General features: G+C 35.4%; 2 protein-coding genes and 1 long non-coding RNA gene across 10 annotated transcripts in view; 1 reads left to right on the top strand and 2 right to left on the bottom strand.

Moving 5' to 3' along the window:
• The first annotated feature begins 312 nt into the window (after positions 1–312).
• Positions 313–4,006, top strand: LOC149550675 (uncharacterized). Its single transcript, XM_089789566.1, has 4 exons — positions 313–371; positions 661–1,655; positions 1,741–1,807; positions 3,694–4,006. The coding sequence occupies exons 1-4, from the start codon at positions 313–315 to the stop codon at positions 4,004–4,006; spliced, it is 1,434 nt and encodes a 477-aa protein (XP_089645692.1).
• Positions 4,007–8,799: 4,793 nt separating this feature from the next.
• Positions 8,800–9,554, bottom strand: LOC149550674 (uncharacterized). Its single transcript, XR_016352552.1, has 2 exons — positions 9,423–9,554; positions 8,800–9,184 (listed from the first exon to the last, which is right to left on the bottom strand). It is a non-coding gene; the product is annotated as an uncharacterized LOC149550674 (long non-coding RNA).
• A 1,722-nt stretch (positions 9,555–11,276) lies between these two features.
• The window catches only part of URH2 (uridine-ribohydrolase 2), a 59,640-nt gene continuing 52,347 nt past the window's right edge, over positions 11,277–18,569 (bottom strand). For all 8 annotated transcript variants that reach the window (XM_089786232.1, XM_089786238.1, XM_089786233.1 and 5 more), the window contains one exon: positions 11,277–11,636. In XM_089786232.1, coding sequence (XP_089642358.1) covers positions 11,531–11,636 — 106 coding nt within the window. In that variant the 3' untranslated portion in view covers positions 11,277–11,530. The remainder of the gene's footprint in view (positions 11,637–18,569) is intronic.

Below are 18,569 nucleotides of genomic sequence, written 5' to 3'. Positions count from 1 at the left end.
CAAATTGTGCTTGGTCAAACGTGTGCTTGAATAGGCTAATTCAGATGTTGTTTTCTTACAAGAAACGAAACTTAGCGGTGAAGGTAGGGGGGTCTTTTCTAAGAAATTGTTGTCTTGGAAGTGTTTGTTAGTAGATGTTGATGGTGCATCTGGGGTTTGGGTATCCTATGGAAAGAGGCCTCTATTTGTATTTCTTTGGTGGATTCTGGCCCTCACTGGCAACTAGTGAATATTTCTTCTTTTTCAGTTGCAGATGAGTTTTTTGGCCTTTAATATATATGGGTCGTGTCAGTAGACCTTGAAATCTCAACTATGGGCAACCTTGATGGACAAATTGAGTTTGGGGGAGGGCAAGTTGGTGATGTTGGGTGGTGATTTTAATGCAATACTATCTTCGAGTGAGAAACTATGAGGGGTAGCCAATTTAAATAGATGTCATCAGGAGTTTGCTAATTTTGTTCTTATGAATAATCTACAATATTTACCCTTCTCTAATGGAGATTTTACTTGGACTAATTGTAGGAAAGGTTTCACTAATATTGTTGAAAAGATTGTTCATTTTCTCTTGGGTGGTGATTGGTTCAACATGGAGTGGTTATGCTGAGCAGACATTTTACCTCTTACAAGTTTTGATCATTTTCCTATATGTTTAAATATTAGGGATGATTCAACACCGGAGCACACTCCTTTTCGGTTTCAAAAAATCTGGCTGCGAGAAAATGGCTTTTTGGATCTGATTAAAAGTTGGTGGAGCTCACCTCCTAAATCAAAAGGCACCTGTGCTTTCAAGTTTTTTAATAAATTGCAGTTTTTAAAGGAGCAACTGAAAGTACGGAATAGGGTGGTGTTTAAAAATATCTTCAATGAAAAGTTCAAGCTAGAGAAAAAGTTAGCGAAAGTTAATGAGGTGGTTATGGTTGGGGCTATGGATGATGTTCTTTACCAACAAGAGTTGAATCTAAAAATAAAATATGCTACGGTGTTACAGAAGGAAGACATTTTTTGGAGGCAAAAGTCTTGTGAATTGTGGCTTAAAGAAGGTGACCGCAATACCAAGTATTTCCATAATTCTGTAAAGGAAAGGAGATCAATTAACAAGGTCTTCTCTATAAAGAACTCGAATGGCGATACCATTACAAATCAAGCACATATCAATGGGGAGGCTGTAAGGTTCTTTAAGGATCTGCTAGGTGTTCAGCATAAGGAAGCTTCCGAGGAGGTTTGTCTTGGCTTGCTGGACGAAATCCCTAAGTTGATTTCAGATGCCCAGAACAAAATGTTGACTTGCCCAATTTCGAGGGAGGAAGTTAGGACTGCCCTTTTTAGCATGGGAAAGGAAAAAGCGCCTGGTCTGGATGGGTTTCCTACTCTTTTCTTTCAGGAAGCTTGGGATTTTTTGGGACAAGAACTTTGGGAAGTTGTTGAGGAGTCGAGAAAGAAGACTTTTATTTTCAAAGATATGAATAATACTTTTTTATCCCTCATACCCAAAAAAGGGGAGAGAGAGACTTTTAATGATTCCAGGCCTATTTCTCTCTGTAACACTGTTTATAAAGTGATTTCTAAGGTAATGGTGAATAAACTAAAGCTGGTATTGGCTACAATTATCTCGTCTAAACAGAGTGGGTTTGCCCCTGGAAAGTCTATCTATGAAGGTATTATTATAGCCCACGAAGCAGTACATTCATTGAAATTGAATAAGGAGGTCAGGATGATGATTAAATTGGATATTCAAAAAAGATTATGATAATGTGAATAGGCCTTTTCTGCTAAAAGTTCTTGACAAGTTTGGCTTCAACAGTGACTGGTGCATGTGGATCCTCTCTTGTTTAGATTCCTCTCGTATCTCTATGTTAGTCAATGGAATCCCTCAAGGTTTCTTTGAAATAAAGAGAGGAATCCGCCAAGGGGATCCACTATCTCCCTTTCTTTTTATTATTTTGGCATAAGTTTTGGGGAGATCAATTTTAAAAGCTAGAAAGGATAAAAAATGGCATGGGTTGCAAGTTGCAAGAGGTGTGGATCCGGTCACGGATTTACAATTTGTAGATGATAATTTTTTAATGGGGGAGACAAGTATAAAGGAGGCTCATTGTATTAAAAATGTGTTGGAGGTTTATGGCGAAGTGTCGGGGCAGTTCATTAATTAGCAAAAATCTGAGATCTTTTTCTTTAATACTGCAAGCAAGATTCAGGCAAGGATTTGTAGAATTTTTGGGGTAAAGTATGGGATGTTACCTAATAAGTATTTAGGTATTTCGTTGTTTCAAGGTAGAAATAATTCTAATCTTTGGAAGGATTTGATTGATAGTTGCATCAAGCACTTGGATGGTTAGAAAGGGACGTGGTTGTCCTTTGCAATAAGGATTTTATTGCTACAGACTATTATTTCAGCAATTCCAACCTTTTCTATGAGCTATTTGAAAATTCCGGTGGAAGTGCTAAGGTATATTGAACAAAGGATGAGGAAATTCCTTTGGAAAGGTACCCTTAATGAAGAAAAAATTCCTTTGGTAGTGCATGGGAAGCTTTGTGTAAGCCAAAGAAATAGGGAGGTGTGGGTTTGCGTAGATGGCATGATGTTAACAAGGCATTGTGTCCTAAGATAATTTGGGAAATGTATGAGAATCCTAATCAATTATGGGTTAAAATCTTACATGTTAAATATTTAGACTCTAGAGATCCGCTGAGGATCCTTACTGTTAGAAATCTACTGAAGGGATCACCGGTAAGGAATTTTATGCTAGAGTGCAAGCCTATCATTACTAACCACATCTCTTGGCATTTAGGAAATGGGGAAACAACTTCCTTTTGGTATGACTCTTGGAATGGATTGAGTAGGTTGGTTGATCTTGAGGGAGTTGAAGATCTTATTCCAATTATGGAGGTAGAATGGGGAGAAATAGTGGATTGTTATGTGGAGGAGAGGTAATCGGAGGTGGGTTTTTACTGGGGGTGGAAGGATTTCTCCCATTTGCAGCTGTTAGAGGAACTTAAATTGAAGTTGAAAGTTATTTTTTAGGATAGGCAGGTGAGTTTGAGTAACAAAGAGGATAGAATCATCTAGTGTGCCTCTAAGAGTGGAGGTTACTCAGCTAAATTAGGATATCAGCTTAGTAGAAAGGCTCCTGCTTTAGAATTCTGGCCCCATAAGTTGTGTTGGAATAAACTATGCCTGCCTAAAGCTGGTGCCTTTGCTTGGTTAGCTTTGAAGGGCAGGATTCTTACGGATGATAGGAGGTACAAGTTTGGTTTTGTGGGCTCATCTCGATGTGTTCTCTGTTTTAGTGTAATGGAAACTATGAATCATCTTTTGGTTCATTGTGAATTTTCTCAACAATGTTGGATGTGTTTGATGAGGCAGTTATGCTTGTCGGCTCCCCTACCAGAATCTCTCTTAGGTGTGTTTCAAAGTTGGCTGTTAGACTTTAATAAATCCATCTATTCAAATATTTGGATTGTTAGCCTAGCCTTAGTGATTTGGGAAGTTTGGAAGGAGCATAATAGGTAAATTTTTCAAAATAGATTGGAGAGTGTGGAGATGGTTTGGGACAGAATTCATCGAGCTATTGAGGAATGTATGAATGCAAATTGTGTGTTATAGCACCTGAGGAGTAAATTCAATTGGTGGGATAGTAGAGTGTAAAAATTACGATTTGGGATTAAAATTAAATGGGCTAATGATGGTGGAAGGGAAGATAAGGTGAGAGTAGATAGGAAGGCGATTAGATGGCGCCAACCAGCGGGGGAGTGGATTAAAATTAATTTTGATGGTGCCTCAAAAGGTAATAAAGGATTATCGGGTGCAGGGGCAATTGCAAGGAATGGAACAGGGGACATTATTGGTTTTGCAGCAAAGCGGCTAGCAGATGGCACTAAGACTGCGACGAAGATAGAGGCTGCACTTTTGGCCATTTTTTTGGGTAAAAAATTGAGTATCAAGTATCTTCATTTAGAGGGGGATTCAAAAATTATTCTAGATGGCATAATTAAAGGGTCGATGTAGGCATGGCTTTACCAATATCCGATTCACAGGATCAAAGTGGAGTTGGAAACTTTCATAAACTTTAAGGAGAGCCACATATATAGGGAAGGGATTGTGGAGGCGAACAAGTTGGCAAATTGAGCAACAACTTTCCCTCAGATTAATTCAACTTTGTTTGAAGATTTTAGAATTAGTGCAATTAGAGGAAGGTTTAGCTGTTGGTAACGGTTAGCTATACGAAGGAAGGTCATTTATTGTTGTTAAGCGAAGTTGGCAGATTTAGACATGGTCATGCGTGCGAAGGGTGAGAGATTGATGTTTTTGTGTCATTGTTATTTGAATAAAAGATTGGTGTCAGAAGGGTGTCTTGATTTGGTGATGGTGGTATATGGAAGGTAGTTTGGAAGTGACGATTTAAGCGTGCGAGTTTAATGCATGCAAACGAATGGATGTGACTTAATTATAACAAGAGGGGAAGATGATGTTTATGTTCAGTTCTTGTAGCAAGTGTGGGAAGACGGTAGCAATGGAGGCCTCCTTTGCCATGGATTCCAACAAGCAGTTGAAGGCGTTTAAGGGGCCAGTAAGCAAGGAGAGGTTGAAGGGCCTACTGAAGATCAAAACAGAGGGCATGATTGAGGCAAACCCAGTTTCAGGAGCATGCAATGAAACGTCACTCCAATCTAGATGTGATTTCCATGGTAGTGGCATGGGGGTTGGAGCTAAATAACACATCAGAGGAAGTGGGATATGTTGCAAGGTCTTTGTTTGAAGAAGATATGTTGGGTAGCCTCGATTCCATCTTGGAATGGTCTGTCTTGGGTATTGGCTCATATTTTACAGAGTGTTTTGAAGATGAGGATGAGGGGAGGCGTTATGGCTATATCCCATTCCTAAGGTGGAAGGCAAAGGCGAATAAGCTGTCTCTATACAATGCTGTGAAGCAAGCTTGGGAGAAGCTGCGGGTGGAGCTGAATCGAGTGGAAGGTGGTGAGGAGAAGCCAAAGAGCGAATGGGTTAACTTCCCTTGCCGACTGCGCAGTCCACAAGGTGAGAGAGCTGCCTCCGAAGGTCAGGGGAAGACAATGGTGGAGGATTAGTGTGCAACAAGTGCTATTGGGTAGTTGATGGAAATTTTGTTTTGTTTATGATGATAGTATTGTATGTAATGTGTTGGTTTTAGCAGTTTGTAGTAGTTTCGAGCCAGGGTTAGGTTGGTTAGTGGTTTTTGCTCAGAGCTGTTGGAATGGTATGCAAATCTGGCAGGCAGCTGTAGGTGGGGTGTTATAATTGTCTTAGTTTTTTGTTAACTATGGCTCGTTGCTCTTGGATAGCTTATATGTAATTTTTTCTGTTTTCTGTTATATAAATATATGGAACATTACCGATATATATATATATATATATATATATATATATATATGTTATAATATAATTATTATTATAATTTAATTTAATTTATGAAAAGATATGACTTAATAAAAATAATATATATAGAAAGAGTTTTAACATTGAGGGAATATCATTGATATGGGGAAATATGAAGAAAATATATGCAACTAGTGTGCAATTGGAAAAATGACCTAAATTTAATTAAAGTCCTAGCAAGGGACATTACATAAATTCCATTGTATACTCAAATAAAAGTTTTTAAAAGTATTTGCAAAATATTGAATAGCTACATCACCTTTTTTATCAAGAAGAATAGGAAATAAATCATGCACAAAATCAAATTTAATGAATTAGTTGGGAGCATTAGGAATAATGATTCTCTTAACCAAGGCATGAGAAACTACTTAGGCCAATAGTCAAATCCTTCTGCTACAAGCATAAGAAGAGGTAGAGAAAACAAACATCCTTATGGACGAACTGAGTACCCTAGAAGTGCATTTGAATATTTGTTTAAGAAATTATAAAATGAATAGGATTCTTCTAAAGGTTTTCTTTTTCCACATTAGGGTTTTCCTTATATCTTATTTATGATATGCATATTATTATGTATTGTAGGTTTTGAATACTTGTTTGCATGATTTTCTCTTGCGTGGTTGTGTAAAATTATTTTATTATAGCACAAATGTAGGTTTTGAATACTTGTTTGCAATATTTCCTCTCAAAATTTCCATCCTAAAGCACAAATGTTTGTAGTCTTGAATTGGTTGGCATGAAGAGAAATGAGTAAAATAATCATGTGAAAAATGAATATGCGTATCATAGTTTTATACAGTGAAAAGTGTATTCACTTACGTTTAGTTGGAAACGTAACCATCCTTTAGAGATGACATTGATGAAATATATATTGGAGCTCAAATTAAAGTTGAGGTATGTAGTTCTACAACTGTTGGTAGCACTATGACTACAATATGGTGTATGTGCGCAAGTGTATCCAACTGAATTGATTAATGAAACTAATAATCTTGATTGATTATGTACACATACTATAAACACAAATGATAGACTAGTATCTTGTTTGATAGGTTTGATTTTCTTTTTCTTACTTGGATTAGAGTGAGGCTACTAATGATGACCATTCTCTAGTGATTTTGCATGAGGGTAACTTGATTGTACCTATACTGATTGATGATATTGTTATTATACAAGTAATATTGTAGACATTACGCAGTTTCTTTTGGTTATGAATCTCTCGCTATTGATTGTAGAGATTGATTAGAGGATGCCCTTAATAATTGTGAAGATGGTGATCATGTTGATGCATAAGGAACCTATGTATTTTGTACAAGGCGTGTTATGTTTCATATGCTGATTGTAGTATAATAGATACATGAACAAATAATGTCAGTGGGTGAAGATGAAGGTCTAAGGTGTTTCCAATATAATTTGATTTGTTTTCTTTGGTCTATTTAATAGAGTGAGAGCATGCACTTTATCAATTTGACGATTCATGTTAGTGGACTAATAACTAAGAGCCTAGCAAACATATAACTATTATTTTTTCACTCAAATGTAAAGTATGTGCCAAATGTTGAGGGCATTTGTGAACATTTCACTATAGTTTCAATATTTTTAATAGGAAATGGGATGTAAATAAGCATAAAATTATAATTTTTCTAGAGAATCAACATATTGCAAACTTACATAAGGGTATTCTTGAGTTTGACTATTTTTCCTTGCCATATGAATTAGAGACATTTTCCTTGATCAATGAGCACCTAAATGTGTATGAAACATCTTGTATCATGTAAAAAGTATTTAGTTTAACTTTTGGTTTGTTTGCCTGATATATCTGAGACCTATTTCCTCTAGAAATTTCTATATGGGTTAAATATTGAGAGTTTTTACATTTACTTTTTTTTTGGCATTTGATCACATAAGGATCTAAATATTTACCCAACACTTATACTTGGAAAATTAACATTGCACCTGTAAGTATCAAGAAAAAGATAAGGTTTGGATGGAAGATATTAACTAGTTAAGTTTTTAAAATTCTTTAAGATTAAGATTGAGTTTTGAAGCTTCAAATGAATTTTGAGGCCTTAAAAATTGAAAACATGGAGCAATTTGAGTGCTTACATAAAAAGAATGGATTCAATCATGTGCACAAGTGAAGAATTATTATTCTCGAACGTTATGCTATTTTTTGATGGATTCAATCATGTGCACAAGTGAAGAATTTTTATTCTTGGACATTATCCTATTTTTAGAAAGCTATTTGCAAATTTCAAAACTGAATTTGGAGATTTTAAAACCCATTTGGGCTATATTTTACATTTCATAGGTATGGAAAAAGAGTGAAAATAATTTTCATGCAAAAGGAGGAAACATAAGAATTATGTTCAATTTTGGAAGCTACAAAGAGGCAAAAGGTTCCAAAAGTAGGAGTGAAGCTACAAAATGTTGTAACCTATTTTATGCTTCATTCCATATCCTTGCAATGTGATTAGTCATATTCAAATAAAGAAATGCATATTTGCATGTGAGAAATTGAAGTTGTGTGTTATTGAAGATAACTCCTATTGACTGGTACCAAACTGACTTGTTCCCAACTATGTAGATATATCATCAATGAGGTTAGGATCTTATGCCTTTTTATTTGATGCATGTTTTCTTGAATAGGTTTCATGAAATGTGTAAGAAGCCTACATGAAGTAATTGTGATGGTGGGGACATTACAGTGATGAAAGAAGGGTTAGATCTTTGCATAGGACAATTAAAACATTCTAGGAAGAGTTAAGAAGAGCCTAAAATGAATAAATTGAAGAGGAACTAAAATAATTTAGATTGTTAAGTCTATAATAGAAATTGCGAGGACACCCAATATTAATATCTACAAATATTCAAGTAGTCCCAATACTAAAGAGGATATAAATTTAATAATTGAAATGGAAGGGTAATTTTACTTCGAAGGAATAAAAGATCTCAAGAGAGTTATATTTTCATTAACAATGAAGAGTCTTTAATGATAAATTAAATTGCAAAATACCTATTTTTGTTCTTCACTAACTCTCAACTAATGACAAAATGGAATGGAAGGAAAAAACCTCTCAAATTCTAAAAATGGTTGTCTATTTCCTCTCTCACCTCTTTTCAATTCTCTTTATTGCATAGCATCTCACCATACCATCAGCAAGCACATCTGGGCATGCTTGCCAATATGGTATATGTGTAAGAGGATGATCTGTTAATTTCTATCCCAAGCAAAATTTGTTTGCAATGAAAATAACTTCTTCCCTTTATTTTGTTCAAGGATAGCATGTAAAGCTCCCTTCTTCGAAACAATTTCTAAATCTAAATACTGCTCCAATAACATGTAAAGCTCCCTTCTTCAAAACAATTTCTAAATCTAAATACTGCTGCAATAACATGTAAATAGAGTATTCCATTAAGAACGAAGAGTCTTTAATTACAATTTTAATTGCAACATACTTATTTTTGTTCTTAACTAACTCTCAACTAATAACAAAATGGAATGGAAGGAAAAAACCTCTCAAATTCTAGCAATGGTTGTCTATCTCCTCTCTCACCTCTTTTCAGTTATCTTTATTGCACAGCATCTCACCATAACATCAGGAAGCGCATCTGGGCATGCTTTAGCATGCCAATATGGTATATATGTAAGAGGATGATCTGTTAATGTCTATCCCAAGCAAAATTTGTTTGCAATGAAAATAACTTCTTCCCTTTATTTTGTTCAAGGATAGCATGTAAAGCTCACTTCAAAACAATTTCTACATCTAAATATTTCTGCAATAACATGCAAATAGAGTATTATAAAAAAACTATTTTTGGTTTATAATTTTAATGATATAAATAATATAGCTTTTGCAGTTATAGAACTAATCTTTTTTGAAAAAACACATAAGATTTGTTAGAAAAAATAACTTCACATCAGGGTTTGCTCTTTGGTTCGCTAAAACGAACTGAAAAAAAGTATGAAAGAAATGAAGTTATTGTTTAAAATATTAAAAATAAAAATACGAACTTATCTCTCTGTTTGAAATCAATGGCGAACTCTTCCCAAACCTTTGTAGACTCCTTTAAATGCACCAAAAAATTAAAATAGTTACTAATCTGTTCAAATGTGATTCAACTGACAACTTTTGCATGATCTCCTTGCTAACTTCTTTCCAATGCAATCAAACTTTGGCTCTACACTCTTTTTCTTCCTTCTGCTTCGGCTTAAAAATGAAATTAGGGCATACGAGACAAATATAAGATAAACTTTTTTATGAATTATTCTTTTTAGGGTGTAGGAGACAACTATAAGACAAAAGCTTTTATGGGAAGCAAATGAATGAAAAAATGAAATTAGGGCATGGTATACAAATATAAGATAAACTTATAAATAAATTGTCTATTATTTTGGGTGGAGATCAAATATTAGACAAAAACTTCTAAATGAATTGGTTTATAGGAAGCCAATGAATGACATATATAAAACAAATTGAATGCTGGTCTACTTTATTAAACGTTAAGAGTAGAATTGAAATGTTTTTGATCTTTTGAAATATCCAACAAAAGAATTGTGACATGATTTTTGATGGGCAGGTGAACCAGTCTTGGTGCTCCCAGTTGAATTTTAAGCTGTCAGAAGTTCATTTGGTCAAGTTATTAAAAAAAACAGCTAGCTGTATTTTGTCTTAATTAAATGCACGAAGTTTCCACAGTTCACAATAATAACTTACCACAGATTTCCGGATGAATGAATTTTCATCATCAAATTTTTTAAAAAAATCGGATCAAATCCAGAAAACTGTGATAATAAATCATGTCTTTTGTCTTTTTGACAATCAACCCTGGCATGTTTTGCTCTGAAATTTCATGTCCATCTGGAGATGTGTCATCATGCTACAGTCCAGACTCAAAACATTCAGGTAACTTCAACTTCATACAACCATATTCATTATTATAGCTAAAACTCCATCAACCATCCCCAACATCTTTTGCCGCCAAACGGCGGAGTTTTGATCTGATCATTAGTGTGCAACTTGAGACATCTAAGAGGCACAAACCATATAGTTTTCAGGTCATATGGATGCAATGTGAAGGTTTTATGGTCCCTGCACCCAGCACTTTTGAGGTCATATAATTGAATTTTGACATGAAAGTTTGTTCAACTTAAATTAAATGTTAAGTTGAAACACAACCATTGAGGCCATTTAATTGCCATCTGGTTACCAGACCTTCCGAGCATTCTTCTGCCTGTCAGCTGACTAGACTGGCTGTTCTTTTATGTTTTGTTGACATATCCTCGGATGAGAATCTAAAATAGGATAAGTCTTATTCACCAAGTCCATTACTCATTATCACCTGTAATAATTCTTGTTGGTTTGGCATGGTACAAAAACTCACAAATATATATGCACCAAAGGTTTTGTGTCCATTGCATCACTGTAACTGAAATAGTTTTACTCATTGATGCATATACACAAAATGACCTACTAGTTTTGTGTTTTAAAAAAGAAAAAGAAATTGTCCATTGTTTCCATTTCCATTTCTATATACCTTCTCTATTCATTCTTGTTTTCAGTCTACATTCTTCAGTCCACTTAACTTTTTGACAGAGTACTGTGTTGTAGATAGATATCTTACAAAGAACATGGATTGAGACAAGCCAAACCAATTATTTCCTTTTTGACAATAGGAATAGTCAAAATTAAAATCAAAGTTACACTTAATTTTTATCAATAGTCATCAGTCTCCAAAACCTTTTCTAATTGTTGCTTTAATCCATGTTTTTTGTAAGATATCTATCTATAATTGGTTTGGAAATTCTTCATTTAGAACCAAGAGAACGAAATTCGATAAATAAACTTAACAAAAAAAAACACAACTATTTCAGAGGTACACTGAGCATGTTGGTTATTATTATCTATTATGGTTAAAGGCCAAAATATTTATAGGTGTTGGGAATCAGGCATAGAAGATCCCCAGCCAATGATATTCAATTTCAACCAAATATGTGAAAATTTTTCAGCTAAATTAACCTCAGTAGCTATGTGACAATTCAACAAGATTGTGACTCAGAAAGCCATATTAAAATATTCCTTTGAATTTCTGGAAAATAATTTCAAATTTCAGTTGATCCTATCAGTTCTTCAATCGGTCCATAAGCAAGAGTACAACTTGGTCAGCATCTACTGTCATTGCCACTTTCACTGAAGGTTTATTTGACCACTCTGTAACTTCCCCCCACCTGCCCTTGACCAAATACACATATTGTCAGTATCTGATGGACATTAAATGCATGTAGATTGAGTAATTAACATGGACATGTGTTGCTTCTTTACTGCTAAGTTATAACATTTCTGTTGTGATTAAAGTAAAGAAGAATCAATTCAAAATATGATGATAAAATATAAGGCGGCTAAAGAAAACACGTGTTCATTGATCATCGTGAAAGAGTTCAAACTTCACACAATAACACTGTAGACTAAGAAATGCTAAAACTCTATGGAACAAAAGCAAGAAAATTTTATTTTTTTATGGAGCATGTCATATGTACCAAATAATTCAATAAGATTGATAATACAATAATGAATAATCAGTGTTATACAACATCATGATTATGAGATGGCATGCTTTTACATGGGTTTCTTTAGGTGCGTCCTGAAACCTAGCCACTGTACCTACTGTTTGCATTAGATCTGGTCTAGAAGCAATTACATTTAATGAACTGCCAATTGCTAATCTATACAAGGTCTGATTTGTTGGAACAGATTCATCATCTTTGCTCAGTTTACAACCAATAACCATAGGTGTACTTACTGGTTTGCACTCTTTCATCTTGAGCTTGTTCAATATTTCTGCTAAATATTTGGTTCAAGATATGAATATATGGTATACCTTCTCACACCAAGAAAACTAATAAATTTGTAAACCAAGAAAAAACACAACTCACCAAGCATTAACATCTCAAATTCCATTTGCATAGCATCCCGGAATTCTTCCAAAGACAATGTCATCCACATAAACAACAACAATAAAAAAATGATTACCTTTTTGTTTTTATGTACAGATTGTTTTTTGCATTTCCTTATTTGAATCCATTAGAAATTCCAATTTAACATGCATTTAATATACTTTGAAGTTCTTGATTGTTGATTATGCAAAAAAAAACAATTTGATTGCCTCCAAACTTGCTACCAAAGGAAATATCTCTTTGAAATCAATTGCCTCTACTTATGCATATCCTACACATACAAGTTTGCCGTTATTTTGGATTTCTTTTCCATCTTCGTTCAACTTGTTTCTAAATACTATTTGGTACCTAAGACATTCTTGTTCCTAAGCCTTGGAACTAGCTCCCAACTTTCATTCTTCTCAACCTGAGTTAGCTCTTCCCCCATTGCTTCTCATGATCCTTTATCTTTGCTAGCCTCTACATAAGATAGCAAGGAAAATTGTACTTGTTCGTTCAGTCTCTCAATTCTGTTCCGAGTCTACACTCCATTTTCTTTGTCCCATGATTTTGATCTTTAGAATGATTTTCTAGGCCTACTTGATCGGATTCTTTGCAATTGTATTCTTTTATCCACTTCTGGTACCTTGATCTCTACTGTGAAATGATTCATTAATGCCATCCTCATCTGAAACTTCAGGTGACTGTATTGTTTATTTAATACTCACATTATCAATTTCCACTATTCTTCTCCACCTTTTTTTATAACATCCATATGCCTTGCTTGTCATAGAATAACCAAGAAGAATACCTTAAGCAGATCTAGAATCAAACTCAGCCAAATTTTCTTCATCCCTTTTGGTGTAGCATTTACTTCTAAATAGTAAATACTTTGAGATGTCTAACATTGATCTTCCTTTCCATGGCTCATATGGCATCTCAGTGGTCCTTGTCCTCATTTGTGCTCTGTTCAAAATATAACTCGTTGTCTAGACAATTTCTCTCTAATAATGTTGCTTGACTCAACATTGTTTTAGCCATCTCATGCACAATTTGCTCTTCTACTCCATTTTGATGAGAAGTTCCTAGCAATTGAATATTGTCCCCAGTTTCCGAAATCGCACAGAATTCTTCATATCTGTCAGAGGAAAATTCTAAAACTCTGATCTTAAATATTTGATTATTCTACCAGTCTCATTCTCTACCATTGCTTTAAACTTTTCAAAAGCTTTTGGTTTTTCTTTTGGAAAAGTAATTCAAGCCATTCTACACTAACTATCAACAAGCGTCATAAAATGCATGTCACGTTGTAAATTCTGTCCTTGTTGATCCAAAAAGATTTGTATGGATCAGAACAATGGTTTTAAGGAAGAATGCTCCTTGACTGGAAATTTGATTTTTGTCTTCTTTCCTTCATGACATGGTTTGTAGTTAGTAAATGGAGGCTTCTTGATCTTAGGCTTGCCTCTTACTACAACATTTGAACTAATCCTCACAAGATGATCAAAATGAATGTCTCAATCTCTCCTGCCAAAGCCAACTCATTTCCCTCTACATGGCAAAGCAATTCTGCCCACCAACTTCACTGAGATAATACACATCATTGTTTATCCTACTTCCTTCAGCCATGATCAAATATATCTAGCTTGCACTTAGAAGATTATGCTTCAAGCCTTCTACGTACAAGACATTACAATTTTTTTTCTTTCTGCCATCAAGACTCAGAATACCCTTGCTGATAATCTTAGTAATAGTAACAGATTTCTTAGCAAGAGTCAAAACTCCCCTGTCAAACTTTATGAAGTTCATGAATTTGCTTGTTTCCAGTCATGTGCCTTGAACATTTGTTGTCAATGATGCATAGAATTTTCTCTTTCTAAGCGTAAAGTGCAGTTTGAGCAACTATGACCTTTTGATTTCTTGTAATGCCTTGCCCGGAGATCCTTGGAACAAGGATTAATATATACCAAGACAATTATTTTTTAGACAAGTATGAATGCACATGACAACATCATACAGGGATCAAAAAGATCACAATGGAAGACTAACCAAACATCCAAACACCAACAGATCTCCAAACGCCACTACTAAACTAACATGACCAAATAGATGAAAACCAAAGACGACATCAAAACACAAAATCTCCGATCTGTCGAAACAAGGAAACACCAACATTCCTAAAGGGTACTCAAAAGTCCAAATTGCGTTCTCTGAAAAACAGCGGGGGTGCCCCCTACTTTCGCGTCAGAGAATTTACAACTGACAGTCTCGTGCGAGGAACTACCTCTTCGCTCGAGAAACTACACTAAGCCACGCGAGGAAACACCATCTTGCACAAGGTAGTGCTAGGTTCAGTAGCCAAAAAGCACTACACTAGTGCTGAGGTTCACGTGAGGAAGTGCCAGGAGATGAGGAAATACAAGGCCCTGTGTGAAACTTCCACAATCTCGCACGAGGAAGTACAATCTCGCGCGAGGAACCATAAGAGCACACCAGAAAAACAAGGAATAAAAAGATAGAAAAATGATTCCTCCACAACGTGGAGTACTGGATCCACAATCGAGGCATAGACACTCGAATCATAACAACTAAAAGATGAAAACTGAATCTAACCATCTAAACATAACAATGAAGGAAAAGTACTAAAAGCAACATCGCAATAAACGAACATAACAAAACTCATGTGCAATTCCTTCCAACCATAATAGCATCATGAGACCTTGAAGGTCCTAACCATCCCCCATGTGTAACATCCTAAACTGCCAACTAGATAGTCAAAGCTGTCTTAAGAGGATGTCACTACTAAAACGTAATAACATCATAAGAACAAGAAATCTAACATGCTAACACAAGAAGCGATATATACTCCAAGTGAGTCACATCATCTAATCATATGCTAAACATCATAATAAGGGAATGTGTCAGATAATGTAATGGCCCGCCTCAAATCTGCTCTCAAAAATGCTGATAAAAGCTCAAGGAATTTCATCAAACAATTCACATGCAAGGGACGTATGACTGATATAGTATTTCAGCGAGCTTCAAATGACTTTTTCTTCAATTTGCATCAATGAGAATCTTGTGCTAGAAGACTACAATGGACTACACAATGACCTAACATGAGTGTGCTACTAATTTTGACAATATTCAATGCATATATATGATCTAAGCATGAGAAATGAACGCCTACAGCCAACTAGCATTTTTACAAACAGTTGGTATGCAAACTAACAAGTTGATAAATAATGATATTAAATTGCTTAAATGACACCAGCAACTATTATCTTCTTAACTGCAATGAAAAATACAATGCTCATGAAATATGGCCAAGACTTTGGGATTTACATGGATTACAAAATGATAATGCTGGTATAATGCACACTTACAACTGAAAACTTATAACACCCTAAAAAGCAATACTAACAAAAGAACCTGGTTGTAGATGGCTGTAACAATTTCCTTCAATGCTGCCCCTTCTACTTTGCTTTTTTCGAACTGCTTTTTCGGCCTGCTTTTTCGGCTCTGCTTTTTCGGACTGCTTTTTCGGACTGCTTTTTCGTACCCGCTTTTCAGCCTGCTTTTTCGGTTCCGTCTTTTCGGATTGCTTTTTTCGTACCCGCTTTTTCAGCCTGCTTTTTCGGTTCCGCTTTTTTGGATTGCTTTTTCGTATCTGATTTTTCGGATTGCTACTATGTTGAATCTCAAGACCATATCTTTCAATGGCATCAAGATTTCCAGCTTGAAGGGATTTCGTCCTTCAAACTATTGAGACATAATCTCCAGAAAATTCCCTAATTTCTTTGATATTTCCAACCATGAATAAATGAGAGCTATCCTCTTTCTTTTAATCCCTTCCTCACTTGCTCCACGCTTCCGTCTTGCCAATGTGGGATAATACATGAGTTTTAATATTACTTCTTTTTTTTCCTTTTACAAAGTCCATGTATGTACTCAAAAGGGGAACTCTTGATTTTTTTTATAAAGTGACTTTATAAAATATTTTATAATTCAATTCACTTTATTAAATTAATTAAATATAAAGTTACCTTTTAATATTTATTTATTTGATAGCTTTATAAATAATTAACTTAATACCACTTATTTATTTAATTAAAATAATTAATTAGTCATCCTCATAAAATATTCATTATTTTGGACAACCTAATTAAATAAATAAATTAAATCAAATTGCCTCCAAAATGGGGACATGACAGATAAACTAACATCATCTAAACATGATATCCAAGCATTCCGATGAAAGCATACTCCGGAACCTGAAGTATCAAGTGAAGACATCAAGCAACAATCGCACTGGAACAACAAACCATCTCTATACACCGGTCCCCAGCAATGGTATAGGTAGCTACACCTCCCAACCACGTGAAAACCCATAGGTCCACTCCCACTGTGCTGATGGAGATAATGATCCAACCACAAACACACACAAAACAAACATCCATGGCTAACACTCACGCTAGACAGTAAGATGACTGCAACCAAGATCATGAGACAATGCAAGTACAATAGGTCTTGGTTAGACACCCAATGGGTCACTATGCAGAGACTCGCCTGGAGGGGAAATAGCATGGCATCACGTAGCTCAAGCTAGCGAGCTGCTGAAGTCAACATCCCAATGAAAGGCTCATACATTGTGTCCTCAAACTTAATCGGGTGCTCATACATTTTAATTATCTTAATTTTTATCACCACCTAGCATTTTATTTAGTTATCACTAATTAAGCGTTCTACCCATCAACTTGGGAGAAGTCACCAAAATTGCGGTAGAAGCCCCTCCATGAAGCTACCATACCCTACCCATACTCATCCCACGGTGAACGCTTGTAGGCATGCATATTCCCAACCCAACCCAAAAGATACAACTCAACTGAATTAACACGGGAGTTTGGGCCTTGTAAGTCACTCGATAAATGCACTCGCATGTGCTCGTGAGTGGACGCACCACTGTCATGAATATCAAAACACAAGGGCTAGATGAGAACACAAGCAATAAAACACTCAACCGAATAACAGCTTGGGAGGATAGATGCGACACACATCCCAATGCAACATAAAAGCACAACAACAATCTAATTGACATCCAAACGAATGATCCAGATCTACAACCAACATCATGCCAAGAAAGCCCAAGAAAACTGGGCGGCACACAAATCGAAGTAAAAACTCCAAAACTAGAAAACTTCAAAAATACATCTTGCATACATTGTACTACAACTCCTAACAAGGATTCAAAGTCTCCTAATAGGGACTCATATGTACTAAATGTTGTAATAGACTCCTAATAGGGTCCATCCTCTAACAAGGAATATTTATATTAGCACATCATCTTGTGGGCATCATTCTCATTGGGGAATTCATTTGGTTTTAGGTACAAAAGCCACAAAATCCAATAAATTTCAAGTTCAACCATTGTATGAAAAAACGACCAACATAACAATGCGAAACCCCAAACCCCCATCCCAAAAACTGGGAAAACGTTCATACCCAACCAACTGGGCAAAACCAGCAAACAGAAACGGAGGGGAACACTAGTTCTCAGCCTCCTAACAAACAGCTACCAGAAACGGAGTTGAAACACAAAAACAAGAGAACCCTACCTGACAGTCAAAAGGGCAGAAATAGGAATCAGCACAATAAAATAAATAACCTGAAGAAGCTGCCAGAAATCACAGCAAAACAACGTCTCCCCGCACTGGATCCAACGAGACCGATCTCGCAAAGATCCCATGCCCGCAACTCTCATAACAAACAAAAACGCGATCCTCCAAAAGAGGATTTTGGAAAAATCTCTCAAATTCTCAATTTCCAAAAGTGAGAAGTGAAGAATTAATTTCCTCTTTCAATACTTATTCAATTTTCAAGTGAATAATCGATTAGGGTAAATAACCAATTAAACTAGTTAGACCCTGAATCAACTCAAACAAAAACATGCTATTCCAAGTAATTGGAATTCATCTATGGCAAAGCTGCAAGAAATTAAAAATCAATTAAATAAAGCCCAAAAATCCTTAAACCAAAATCATAGAGAACCTTAACAACTTCGCGACAATGCGAAACTCTAAATGCACAGACACATTCACTAGTCTAATCACATAATGCAAATGAGTCCAGATTTATCAAATCACTGAAAGGTTTAATTTAACATTTAAATAAGATACGTCGACCATACAAGGACGACATTGGTAAAAATATGAACTGCTAAATCACTAA

Source organism: Cupressus sempervirens, chromosome 6 (assembly GCF_028749045.1).
Source record: "Cupressus sempervirens isolate cs-2001-9-10 chromosome 6, ASM2874904v1, whole genome shotgun sequence".
In the NCBI taxonomy this organism is placed as follows: domain Eukaryota; kingdom Viridiplantae; phylum Streptophyta; class Pinopsida; order Cupressales; family Cupressaceae; genus Cupressus; species Cupressus sempervirens.
This window is presented reverse-complemented; position numbering and strand designations above follow the sequence as displayed.

Bases quoted from the DNA above. Each gene is read 5' to 3' on its own strand.
- LOC149550675 (XM_089789566.1), top strand. From the start codon at position 313: ATGGGCAACCTTGATGGACAAATTGAGTTTGGGGGAGGGCAAGTTGGT. The intron at 372-660 runs GTGATTTTAATG...TTTAAATATTAG, and splicing joins CAAGTTGGTGATGTTGGGTG to GGATGATTCAACACCGGAGC. The intron at 1,808-3,693 runs GTGCATGTGGAT...TGATGGTGGAAG, and splicing joins TTTGGCTTCAACAGTGACTG to GGAAGATAAGGTGAGAGTAG.